Consider the following 13702-nt stretch of genomic DNA (forward strand, 5'->3'; position numbering starts at 1 on the left):
GGTAGTCTAGAACATATATAAATGTGGGTACGAGTTCTCCTCAAGAAAAACTTGTCAACTGTATTATAAAAATCTGGGTACCAGTTCTCCCGGAGAAAAAACTTTGTCATGTTATCGGATAAATCTGGGTACGAGTTCTCCTGCAGAAACGAAGTTTGTCATTTCTGCCATAAAAATCTGGGTACGAGTTCTCCTGGTGAAAAACTTCGTCATTTTGTCATATAGATCTGGGTACGAGTTCTCCACCATATGCCGGAGAATAGAGGTACGCTATAAAAATACAATGTCACAGGTTTAAAATTGGTTTTTAATTGCAATAAATATACTAATTATCGTCTCAAGACAAACAGCAATTCAAATGAAAAAAAAAACAAACTAACAAGTAAGATCATTGTATTTACATTTTTCTAATTCAATTGAAAGGCATGTTCATAGTGAATTATGTATAATGTATGAAATCCTCGATTTTTTCAAGGCGAAATTTTTACCCAGATTGCAATACCTAAAATGATACAATTCGTAATGAGATAAACTCGTATCAAAATTTTGATTACTATATGTAATATAATGACAAACCTTTTCTCCGGGAGAACTCTTACCAGAATTCATATGACAAAAAGACATAGTTTCCCTTCAAGAGAATTGTTGTGTAACACGAATATTTTTACGTACGAATTACTCAGAAGTAGAACTTTTCATGAGTTACTGCCCTTGTCTTAAACTCTCCAGTTAGTACAATCAGATTTGTCAGTCGACATAGATGCTCAGTGACAGAAGTTTCCACGCGCACTACATACGGCAAAGATGCCACCACACCTTGTACAGAGTACAACCCCTTATCGTATCCTGTAGTCCCACAGTGTAAGTTTTTATTATATTTTCATTTATTTATGACATGCAGTATTTATCTGTTTGGATGTAAGTGCAGGTAAACAATGTACCTGTTTGGCGGGAAATAGTTCGTGCATAGTCAACCATTGTTTATGAGATATATGTAGTAAAAGTAATCATTTCCTTTTATTCGATATTACTTTATAGTCATACTAGTATTTATATTTTTTGAATACTGCATAATTAATTGGTATAATGTGAAGTTAATTGTTTATACAAATTTTCATATTCTTAAAATACTAATTATTTGTCAATCGTGAGTGAATACCTTTATTGTAAGTTATTCTGAATTTCTTTATGTAATTGTGTATTTATTTTTGTTACAGCTTTTTACTATTAATTGAATAAACTGACGTACAGGAACCTAGTCTTTCGTGTCAGTACAAGAATCCATTTAAGAAAATGATTAATTTTTTTTTCTCCAGGAGAACTCGTACCCAGATTTATCAGGTAATATGGCAAAGTTTTTCTCCAGGAGAACCCGTACCCAGATAATTGATGGTACTTCTCTTGGAGAACTCGTAATTTCTCGGTACGAGTTCTCCTGGGTACGGGTTATTATTGGTACGAATTATCCTGATACCGCCATACCTAGCCATCTTGAACGCAGCCAATAGTATGGTCAAAGTATAGTGACACTAAGACATCGATATTTAGAAAATCAATCAACAACCCAGAACAGGAAGTCATCTACTTAGGTACTTTGGCATTTAGTTTGCATGTTATATTTGTAGATATCTTTAAGGGAGTTACGTGTATTTACATCAACATTGAAAACGAAAGTAGACGCATAGGTCTCTTTGGTCTTCCAGCCCTCTTTGTATCATGCACCGAATATACCCACCTCAGTTAATGATTATCATTACACCTTTTTCTTGGTTTTAGCCTCATTTTAGTTTTTGAAATAACTGTGTAGTTAATAGCTATATTCAGGTATCAACGGAATGTATATCTTCTTGAGGTTAGATGCCTTCATTAACCTTTACTGTTACTTTCATTAACGTTAATTACTTACAAGATTAACACACATGACAACAAACTGTATACGTACATAGATGTCTGTATTAACACATAAAACACTTACATACACATACTGTATCTATTGTAGTGTGTTAGTCTGTATTAACACATTAAACTACCACATACACAGACTGTATCTATTTTAGTGTGTCCGTCTGTATTAAGACATAAACAGCCACACACACAGACTGTATCTATTGTAGTGTGTTAGTCTGTATTAACACATAAAACAACCACATACACAGACTGTATCTATTGTAGTGTGTCAGTCTGTATTAACATATACAACAACCACATACACAGACTGTATCTATTGTAGTGTGTCAATCTGTATTAACACATAAAACAGCCAATACACAGACTGTATCTATTGTAGTGTGTTAGTCTGTTTGAACACATCAACAACCACATACACAGACTGTATCTATTGTAGTGTTAGTCTGTATTAACACATAAAACAACCACATACACAGACTGTATCTATTGTTGTGTGTTAGTCTGTATTAACACATTAAACAACCACACATAGAAACTGTATCTATTGTAGTGTGTGAGTGTGTATTAACACATAAAACAACCACACACAGCGACTGTATCTATTGTAGTGTGTGAGTGTGTATTAACACATAAAACAACCACATACACAGACTGTATCTATTGTAGTGTGTTAGTCTGTATTAACTCATAACACAACCACATACACAGACTGTATCTATTGTAGTGTTAGTCTGTATTAACTCATAAAACAACCACATACACAGACTGTATCTATTGTAGTGTGTTAGTCTGTATTAACACATAAAACAACCACATACACAGACTGTATCTATTGTAGTGTGTTAGTCTGTATTAACACATTAAACAACCACACATAGAAACTGTATCTATTGTAGTGTGTGAGTGTGTATTAACACATAAAACAACCACACACAGCGACTGTATCTATTGTAGTGTGTGAGTGTGTATTAACACATAAAACAACCACATACACAGACTGTATCTATTGTAGTGTTAGTCTGTATTAACTCATAAAACAACCACATACATAGACTGTATCTATTGTAGTGTCAGTCTGTATTAACACATAAAACAACCACATACACAGACTGTATCTATTGTAGTGTGTCAGTCTGTATTAACACATAAAACAACCACATACACAGACTGTATCTATTGTAGTGTGTTAGTCTGTATTAACTCATAAAACAACCACATACACAGACTGTATCTATTGTAGTGTGTTAATCTGTATTAACACATAAAACAACCACATACACAGACTGTATCTATTGTAGTGTGTGAGTGTGTATTAACACATAAAACAACCACATACACAGACTGTATCTATTGTAGTGTATTAGTCTGTATTAACACATTAAACTACCACATACACAGACTGCATCTATTGTAGTGTTAGTCTGTATTAACACATAAAGCAACCACACACACAGACTGTATCTATTGTAGTGTGTTAGTCTGTATTAACACATAAAACAACCACACACACAGACTGTATCTATTATAATGTGTTAGTCTGTATTAACACATAAAACAACCACATACACAGACTACATCTATTGTAGTGTGTCAGTCTGTATTAATGCATAAAACAACCACATACACAGACTGTATCTATTGTAGTGTGTTAGTCTGTATTAACACATAAAACAACCACATACACAGACTGTATCTATTGTAGTGTGTTAGTCTGTATTAACACATAAAACAACAACACACACAGACTGTATCTATTGTAGTGTGTTAGTCTGTATTAACACATAAAACAACCACATACACAGACTGTATCTATTGTAGTGTGTGAGTCTGTATTAACACATAAAACAACCACATACACAGACTGTATCTATTGTAGTGTGTCAGTCTGTATTAACACATAAAACAACCACATACACAGACTGTATCTATTGTAGTGTGTCAGTCTGTATTAACACATAAAACAACCACATACCCAGACTGTATCTATTGTAGTGTGTCAGTCTGTATTAACACATAAAACAACCACATACACAGACTGTATCTATTGTAGTGTGTTAGTCTGTATTAACACATAAAACAACCACATACACAGACTGTATCTATTGTAGTGTGTTAAACTGTATTAACACATAAAACAACCACATACACAGACTGCATCTATTGTAGTGTTAGTCTGTATTAACACATAAAACAACCACACACACATACTGTATCTATTGTAGTGTGTTAGTCTGTATTAACACATAAAACAACCACACACACAGACTGTATCTATTATAATGTGTTAGTCTGTATTAACACATAAAACAACCACATACACAGACTGCATCTATTGTAGTGTGTCAGTCTGTATTAATGCATAAAACAACCACATACACAGACTGTATCTATTGTAGTGTGTTAGTCTGTATTAACACATAAAACAACCACACACACAGACTGTATCTATTGTAGTGTGTTAGTCTGTATTAACACATAAAACAACCACATACACAGACTGTATTTACTGTAGTGAGTTAGTCTGTATTAACACATAAAACAACCACACACACAGACTGTATCTATTGTAGTGTGTTAGTCTGTATTAACACATAAAACAACCACACATACAGATTGTATCTATTGTAGTGTGTTAGTCTGTATTAACACATAAAACAACTACACATACACAGACTGTATCTGTTGTAGTGTGTTAGTCTGTATTAACACATAAAACAACCACATACACAGACTGTATCTATTGTAGTGTGTCAGTCTGTATTAACACATCAACAACCACATACACAGACTGTATCTATTGCAGTGTGTTAGTCTGTATTAACACATAAAACAACCACATACACAGACTGTATCTATTGTAGTGTGTTAGTCTGTATTAACACATAAAACAACCACATACACAGACTGTATCTATTGTAGTGTTAGTCTGTATTAACACATAAAACAACCACATACACAGACTGTATCTATTGTAGTATGTTAGTCTGTATTAACACATAAAACAACCACATACCCAGACTGTATCTATTGTAGTATGTTAGTCTGTATTAACACATAAAACAACCACATACACAGACTGTATCTATTGTAGTGTGTTAGTCTCTATTAACACATAAATAACCACACACACAGCCTGTATCTATTACTGTGTGTTATGTTTCTATACAGTGATAAATCTTATGAGTGCGGTGCTTATAGTTTCCATATATTTAATTCTGAGGTAGCAGAAAGATTTACAATACGTATATTGCACAATAACACCCCCTCCTCCTGCCTTGCGTAAACGTTAGGTGAACTTTCCTTGACATTCATTAGCATCATACATAATTTAACTCCATGGCTTCTTGATTCAATGACCTTATTGTAAATTAACCCAATTAAGATATTTTGTATTTCTGCGTAGAGTTTAGAAATTTTATTTTATTTTTAATTTTACGTCCTAAAGAGAAATTCAGATAATTAATGGTAAATGCTCGTCAAGGTCACTCATATGAACATCAAAATGTCTCCTTAACACGGAAGATTTCAAATTATTCGTTTTAAGGGCCCAACACGCGAAGTAATGTTTCTGGCACGATTTACGACAGTCCCCTCCGTAGCAGGATATCAAGGCTCTGACGGCGTAGGCCACAATTCTGCTGACGGCTTCTACAGTGTTGACCAAAAATTTGTGTTCTGTCCTGCATGATAAGTTTGTCACTAGATATTCTTACTGTTTTGAGCAGTTTGAATACTTCCAATTCAACGTCACTGTACTTCGCGCTCTTGACATTTGGCCTACATTTTGTACCTCTTCTTTAGAACCAAAATTTAGGAAATGTTTTAGCTTAAATTTTTTGTAATGAACAGTTACATGGATGGTTTCCGAATGATTTGTGTACACGTTTTAAAACGTCATATCATCCAGCCAGACTTTAGTCTTATTTATTTGTTTTAACTAGTATTTAGTCTTCGTAATATGTTACCCCTGCTTTGAAGAAAGGCTAAATACGCACAACCCCTGACAGATTAGGGGGGGGGGGGGCATTATCTGAAACACTAATCATCCGTGAGTATCAACTTGGTTTAATCTGTTAAGCGTAATTAATGGGCTCTTCTAGGATACCAAATTGACCAGATGCAGATTACTTACATTATAGTATCGAAAATTGAATATTTTCCCAAAACCAAAGATCTCACTCATATGAAATAATTAGCAATTTAATTTCTTTTATAAATTAATTTAGGATTAATAAGTGATTGAAATAGCAAATTCATCATTCCTCTTTCTAATGAAACCATTTTTGCTGAAATATCTTGATTTTCTACAAAGTTATTTCAATTTAAAAAGTACCACACGCGCCTCATATTTCACTGATGAAATAGGCAGAAATCCCGATAGTCCCAAGGGGAAGTAAATCACCAATTACGTCAGTTTTGCTCCGATCGCTATGTACATGGGGTATACTATTGATGAATGAAACGGGCACCTGCTGTGCAAATTTAACATTTTTAATGGAGATTTAGTTGTCTTCAATTGCAAATGAGTTCTGATAAGATCAATATGCCTATCATACGTCATTCATTAATTACATTTCTGTAAAATATTACTTCAAGAAGTGTTCACTTGCTATGTTCCGAAATTGTAGACGGAGTTGTCATGGCTCGGTCTCAGGCCCAGGACGTCATCCGATGTCAGTACTGTGAGGAGGAGCCTGCTCTGTTTCAATGTGTTCCCTGTGGAGATGAACTCTGTCCTCGCTGTAAAAAGTTTCATCTTAAGAGCAAGGTTCCCTCGGGACATAATGTCGTACCGATATCCGAGAAACTCCACCCCACTAACGTGGTAGAAATGTGTGAAAGTCACCCGTCCAAACCATACGATGCTTGTTGTGAAGATTGCCAAGTTCCGGTCTGCATTTTAAGCATTCAAGAAATTCACAATACACACAGAATTGGAAAAATGCTGGATATGTACGAAAAACAAAAGGCTGAAGCTATGAAAGAGCTCTCTGAAATGAAAACGCAGAAGAGAGCACATGTTATAGAAAGGATTCAAGATGTTGAAGATGGAGAATCACAGGTGAAGAACAGCCACAAACATAGGAGTTGGGAAATGAAAAGACAAGCCAAAGATTTTACGGATCATATCAACGCCATGTTACATGAATATCTAGGTGAGTCTGCGTCAAATGCGAAAAGTCAATTAGAAGAATTATCACTATATAAAGCCGCGTTAGAAGAATATAAACAAAATCTAGAACATGTCATTGAAAAACTAGAAATCCTCACAGAATCAAGACCTCCCGCTAACTTTATCTTGTACCGGAAACAAAATCCTGAATTGGTCAAGCAGTTAAAATCTCCAGACAGACTGGTGACCGCTGATCCCACATTCAAGCCCGGCCAGTTAAACAAAGAACAGAACAAGACACAGTTTGGACATATGACCAAATTCAGCTTATGCGAGTGGTGACAGATGATAGGACACAATGTGCACAGCTGACTGGAAGAAAACAGAAAAGAAGAAAAGTCAAAATGCCGGCGTCTGCAAACAGTACATTATTGCCCAAAATAATATTACAACGACCAGTGAAGCTGAGTCATTTAAAACTTGACAAGAAAGATTTACGTCACGTGACGTGCATTAGTGATGACAGAGCGTACATCAGGGAGGCTTGTTCTGGGATACTTTTGATTGACAGGCCAAGGCCACACCTCGACACCATCAATACTCCTGAAGTAACGCCTGTCCAGCTGGCTGTGATGAAGGATGGAAGTCTGATTTATTATGTCTACGATGATCGTACCATCTACCGAATGTCTCCCAATAAACAGACAACTAAAGTTGTAAACATTTCGGGCTAAGTTTCCGGTCTGTGTTGTACCAGGTCGGGAGAAATCCTGGTCACTTTGTATAGTGCTATACCCCGTTGTGATTTTGTAGAAACATATACAATTACAGTGGCCCGGTGCAGTGGTAGCGGATGGGATCGCTGTTGACCAGTCCGACAACCTTTGGCTGACAGAATGTGACAATGTCAAAGTGTACCAGCATCTGACGAAAATTGATCTTAATTTATCATGCTATCTTGCTATCTATACAGATATATGCAGCATTATATACTGTTAGTAGCCTTGCATAATCTGTTCAAAGAATGTACATTCATTTTATTCCCAGGCGGAAACCCTGTATGTAATCATAGCATGTACTACTACCCCTCCCCTTTACCCAGGGTTATTGTTCTTTGCACATATATCTGTGATTGTAACAATAACGCTGGGTGGAAATTGGCAATGTAGGCCTACATATGGGGCGGTCCTTCGGATAAGACCGCAACAACTGAGGCTCCGTGTCACAACAAGTGTGACACAATAACGATCCCTCCCTGCTAAAAGGCCGCAAGCCTAAATTTTGCAGCCCTTCACTGGCAATGGTGATGTCTCCGTATGATCGAAAACATTCTCCAGAGGGATGTAAAACAATATACATGTACAATCAATCTTCATGTTTGTCTCGCTTTTGTGCGCTCTTGTTTTTAAGCAGTCATGTACGTTTTTTTTTTTCTTCTTCTAGATCTATACTGTTCAATACATTCTATAGATCAATGTAAGGGGATGCATTTGATATGTATGACAACTTGGGAAGTACCTGTCCCCCACTTTTTTTGACAACGATCATTATTTGTTATGTATAATTTCTAGATATGACTGATAACAAAGATGCATTGCATTTTAAGAATAGCGGAATTCAGAAGAAATGACGAATATATTGTCCCGTTTTATACGGATTAAGGGGGGCACTACTGCCAGATAAGACGAAGTTCCAGTTTAAAGGCGAACCTTTGACCGAACACAATCCGCATACAACAAAATTGATATACATATCATGTATTTTGATAAAGTAAATTTGAAAATTTGCCTCACTAGACAGATGTATTATCACGAGTATTTATATAATGCTTATTGATGTTAATCTTCATAATCTTGACATTGTTATGTTTTAATGATAATACTATTAAACACATGTATGACCTCCCATGGATTGTGGTTTGATATGATTTATAGTCAACGATATATGTGTTTTCTATCCCCGAGTCTTGACGAGGGGATATAAAACACACGAAGATTGAATATAAATCATATCAAACCACAAACCTTGGAGAATTCTTTTTATCACATGTTAACCCCCACCCACCCGGTTATTGATTTACGATATTGTATTGTTGGGGAGTTTGCTATCTGACATTTTTTAAACGACTACCTGGGTACGACTTCTCAATTCACATCAATTTATTCGCTCAAACCATGTTAAACGGTACATGGGGTACAAGCAATATAATACATGTAAGGAAAATCGTCAGAGGTTCATATATGGAACAATACAACTTCTTAGGGGAACATAATGTACTCTGTATGTATAAATAAACATAATAGTAATATGTTTAGGAGGTAGCAGAAGAACAATTACGAAGAACAGACAATCTCAAAAATATGAGAAATAAAAACAGATATTTCTTAATATTTTCATATCTTAAGTTGATAACAAATTAGAAAACTTCAGAATATTTGGTCTTCCATAAAAAAAAAATGTCTAGATGTATTTTGCCTTAATTGTAAAAAAAGTTGGACACTGTAGAATTAAATGGAATTCATCTCCTATTTCTCCTTTATTACAGAATGTACATACGATTCTGGGAAATACCATACCATATTCCTGTCTATATGGGTAAACGGTGATTTGAAGTGCCAAAAAGGTGTTGCATGTCTCATGTTAATTTCCCTAAAGGTGTTCCATGAAAAATCGAAAAAATTAAGTTATTCAAATATATGATAGAACCAATTGGAACGTGTCTCTTGATTCAATATTTTTTTCAAAAATAAGTTTAAAAGACGTGTATTGACAAAATTAGCCAACATATTTCGAGTTTAAATCAAGCAATAAGTGATTTATATGATTTTTAGCGTTAAAATGGAGGGGTATCCCAGAATTTCAGAAAAAACTGCCTCCGTGAAACAAAGTAAATTTAGCATGAACATGTTCTTCGAGTTTTCTTGTAAAACACTGTCGCTTTGAAATTTTGTTTCACGAGGGCATTTTTTATAAATTTAAAAAAATCGAAACGACTTCACTGGTATTATTTTCAACTGCACCTGTACGTTAATTTTCCTTAGTAATATATGGTCTACTGCGTGGTCCAGTGGGTAAAGTCGTCGATTCTTATATGTAAAGATGTTTTCTATTTTTAAAACGACCGGGTTCGACTCCCTCACGAACACATTTTTTTTTTCATATTACGTTTTCCATCTAGATTTTTTTTTCTTAATAGAAACACGCTTCTAGTTTTTATATATGTTTCATGTTAAGTCTTTGTTTATTACCATGTGCCGAGTTTGAAATAAGCTTCGAACCTGGACACTGTTTAGTTTGTGAATAGGACTCTCAACAAGCACACCGAATACAGAATGCAATACCTGGCTGTGTATTAATGGTCAAAGTTGCTAACGAGAACTTGTATGTTTTTCTGAATGAAAGTTGTTGACAAAGGCATGGTGCCTTTTACGAAAAACCGTTGTGAACTATGCAAAGCTTTGGAAGAAAAACTTTAAGGCCAAACAAGGTAAATAACCGTTAAACAGTTTGGGTTTATTTGTATTCCAGTAGCAAATTGCTATATTGAATCAATTTTTACAGGTACATGCACTTCGAATAATGTTGAACTTTATTAATGCGTATTAAATTCCCATATTTTGTTTTGTGGTCAGAGTCATGTACAGTTGCCAATTGTTGGTTGTAAAAAATAATACATACGAGTATAAGAGCTTCTGGACTGTAGTAGTATAGAATATCAAATATTTGATACACTTGTAACATGTAAACGTATACATTGTATCTGATACTCAGAAAAAAGAAGACAATTTAATTTTCACGATTTCAAAAATTATCTTTAGACTACATGTATAATGTATTGACACATAAAATGTATTAGGCTTGTCCCTGGTACTGGGGTATCCTTCAAGTATTTAAATGGCAAATACACAATGAGTATAAATATGAATGAAGATCCGTTCTACGTCACGAGTGCTGGCACAGAGTTCCGATTAGGAAAAATTCCCGCTTCGGTGCAACACCGGTACGAGTTTTCTTAGGTTCGAGTTGTATCTTGGGTACGGGTTCTCCAGAGGTCCCTGAATCCAGTGGTCAAAGATTTTAAAATGATGGTAGAGGCATGCCTGGTTATCATGGTAAATGCACCTAAATGACTGGTTCTGCACATGCCCTAATTCGCTCCATACAAGACATTGATTAGCAATGGCGGATCTAGACCTAAATGGAGGGGGGGGGGGGGGGTTGAGGCCCAACGGAACGAAGGGGGCGTGGGAGGGGGTTATCCCCCTCCCATTTAAAATTATTTAATTAAAATGGTGCATTTTAATGCATTTTCGACTGAAATTCTTGTTCCTTCTTCCGTTAATTTATAGAGGGCGAAGCCCTACCACGGCCCGAAGGGCCGTGAGAGCGGAGCTCTCCCTATAGGTAACACGTATATACATGTTTAAAAGGAAAATATAGGAAAATAATGAAAAATTAAACCATACCTATGGACCTTGAAAAGTTTGGTACTAATGGCGTCGATTCGAATATTAGCGCGTGGACATGTATTCCTCCATTTTGAATCTCGTCTACCCTAGTTCACGTCGTTCTGAGATGTTAGACATAAAATCCGTAAAAGCATGTAAATCTTATTTTCTTAATCATATATAATCACTCCACGATTAACGCTAAATAACGACGCTGAATATGACGTCACAATGTACTGTTTACATCAATTGCGTTATATTTCCCGCGTTCAATATATAGGCGGATCAAATGTCCAAAATTAGGATGCTTTGATACAGCTCCGTCCACGTGCTAACTTCGAGTTGTTTTTGTCCTGTTTTGGATATAGATACTAATGTCAAAACTTTTTTGCTTCGCCCTCAAACACGGTCACGCCGTAAAACATATTAGTCAAAACATCCATTATAGAGAGCGAAGCCCTCTCACGGCCCGAATCGATTCGAATATTAGCGTGTGGACATGTATTCCTCCATTTTGAATCTCGTCTACCCTAGTTCACGTCGTTCTGAGATGTTACATAAAATCCGTAAAAGCATGTAAATCTTATTTTCTTAATCATATATAATCACTCCACGATTAACGCCATGTTTTTGTTGTGGTTCAAACGCTATGTTTGTAAATTTGCTAAATAACGACGCTGAATTTGACGTCACAATGTACTGTTTACATCGATTGCGTTATATTTCCCGCGTTCAATATATAGGCGGATCAAATGTCCAAAATTAGGATGCTTTGATACAGCTCCGTCCGCGTGCTAACTTCGGGTTGTTTTTGTCCTGTGTTGGATATAGATACTAATGCCCAAACTTCTTTGCTTTGCCCTCAAACACGGTCACGCCGTACAACATATTAGGTTCGGGTGTAGTATTTAAAAAAAAGAATGGGGAGGGGGCTCCGAACCCCACACCACACCCCCTAAAATTCACCACTGATTAGCAAGCCAAAAACCCCCCAATAAACACCAAATTTGTAGTGTAAATATGTTTGCAATTTTAGTTCTACTGTGCTTTGCATATTTTTAGACATCTTATGCAAACTTTTGAATTGGGTAGAAGGGAGGGAACATCTATATGTATCTATGTAAACGCTATACTCACTTCAAGTGCGTGTGTAAGTGTGGTCAGCCACACAACTTCTTGATCACTCGTTTTGTCAATCGGAACATCGCTCGGCCTTTTCCGTCATTGTCAATCGGAACATCGCTGGGGGTTTTCCCGTAAAGGTAGAACAAACTCGTGATCAGGGAGTGACGGAGAAAGGAAGCAGTTAGAATACGCAACCTCCGAGAGATTAGCTCTTCTGTGATGGAGGTACGTTCAGTATTCTATTGAACACTTGGGTGGGTACAAGATGTATACATATATTATACACTGGTTATGTATATAAGGATAAAAGTTTAAATTTTGTTTATATCAGCCGTTGATATGCATCAAACTGAACATTTCAAGAAGTAAATTTGTTTGAATTTGGCCATTAAATTAAACATGAAGTTATTTTTTATTTCCTCTTCTACACAAGTGATATTTTAATCAACGAAAGATGGTGGTTATCGATTTTTGTTTGAGCTACTTTATTATTAAATACCCATGAACTTACTTATATTGTGTGTATTTGTACCCACCGCGTGTGGACGAGAGTATGTTGTTTGACCTCACTGTACGTAAGAGTTCCACAAAGGGAAATAACTATTGGGCAACTCGGAAATTGCGTATTACGGTTATAGTATACTTTCAGAATTTGTTTGTTATTTCAAAGGTCAATTTCTTACAGATCATATTTTTATATTATGAATATAGCCTGTATTATGGGTAACTTATTGTCAGCAGTTTATGAAATCTAAATTATAATATTGTACTTTTGCCCTAATACATTTGCTATTTGGTTTGCTTATAGGTCAATGCCTTATACAATTCTACGAAAATAGATCAACATAAAGTTGAATGAAGTTTTCTTCCTTGCTGCTCTGTTACATATATTCAAATTTGTGATGATGTCATACAAAGGTTTAACGATGTCAAAGATGGTGAATCACAAATAAAACCAGCCACAGAGATATGAGGAGGGTAATGAAGAGAAGAATTAAAGATTTCACGGATCATATCAACGCCATTTTAAATGAAGGTCCTGGCGAGTCTGAGTCAGGCGAGAACAATACACTAAAAGAAGTATCACAGCATCAAGCTGAATTAAAAG

The 13702-nt window shown here is 35.7% G+C and overlaps 1 protein-coding gene across 1 annotated transcript; it reads left to right on the top strand.

Moving 5' to 3' along the window:
• The first annotated feature begins 678 nt into the window (after positions 1 to 678).
• Positions 679 to 10304, top strand: LOC125653608 (tripartite motif-containing protein 54-like). Its single transcript, XM_056143420.1, has 3 exons — positions 679 to 861; positions 1218 to 1589; positions 6537 to 10304. Exon 3 carries the CDS (start codon positions 6548 to 6550, stop codon positions 7361 to 7363), a length of 816 nt encoding a protein of 271 aa, XP_055999395.1. The 5' UTR covers positions 679 to 861; positions 1218 to 1589; positions 6537 to 6547; the 3' UTR covers positions 7364 to 10304.
• Positions 10305 to 13702: the final 3398 nt, after the last annotated feature.

Source organism: Ostrea edulis, chromosome 7, assembly GCF_947568905.1.
Source record: "Ostrea edulis chromosome 7, xbOstEdul1.1, whole genome shotgun sequence".
Lineage (NCBI taxonomy): Eukaryota > Metazoa > Mollusca > Bivalvia > Ostreida > Ostreidae > Ostrea > Ostrea edulis.

Coding starts and splice junctions, on each gene's coding strand:
- LOC125653608 (XM_056143420.1), top strand. CDS start 6,548: ATGGCTCGGTCTCAGGCCCAGGACGTCATCCGATGTCAGTACTGTGAG.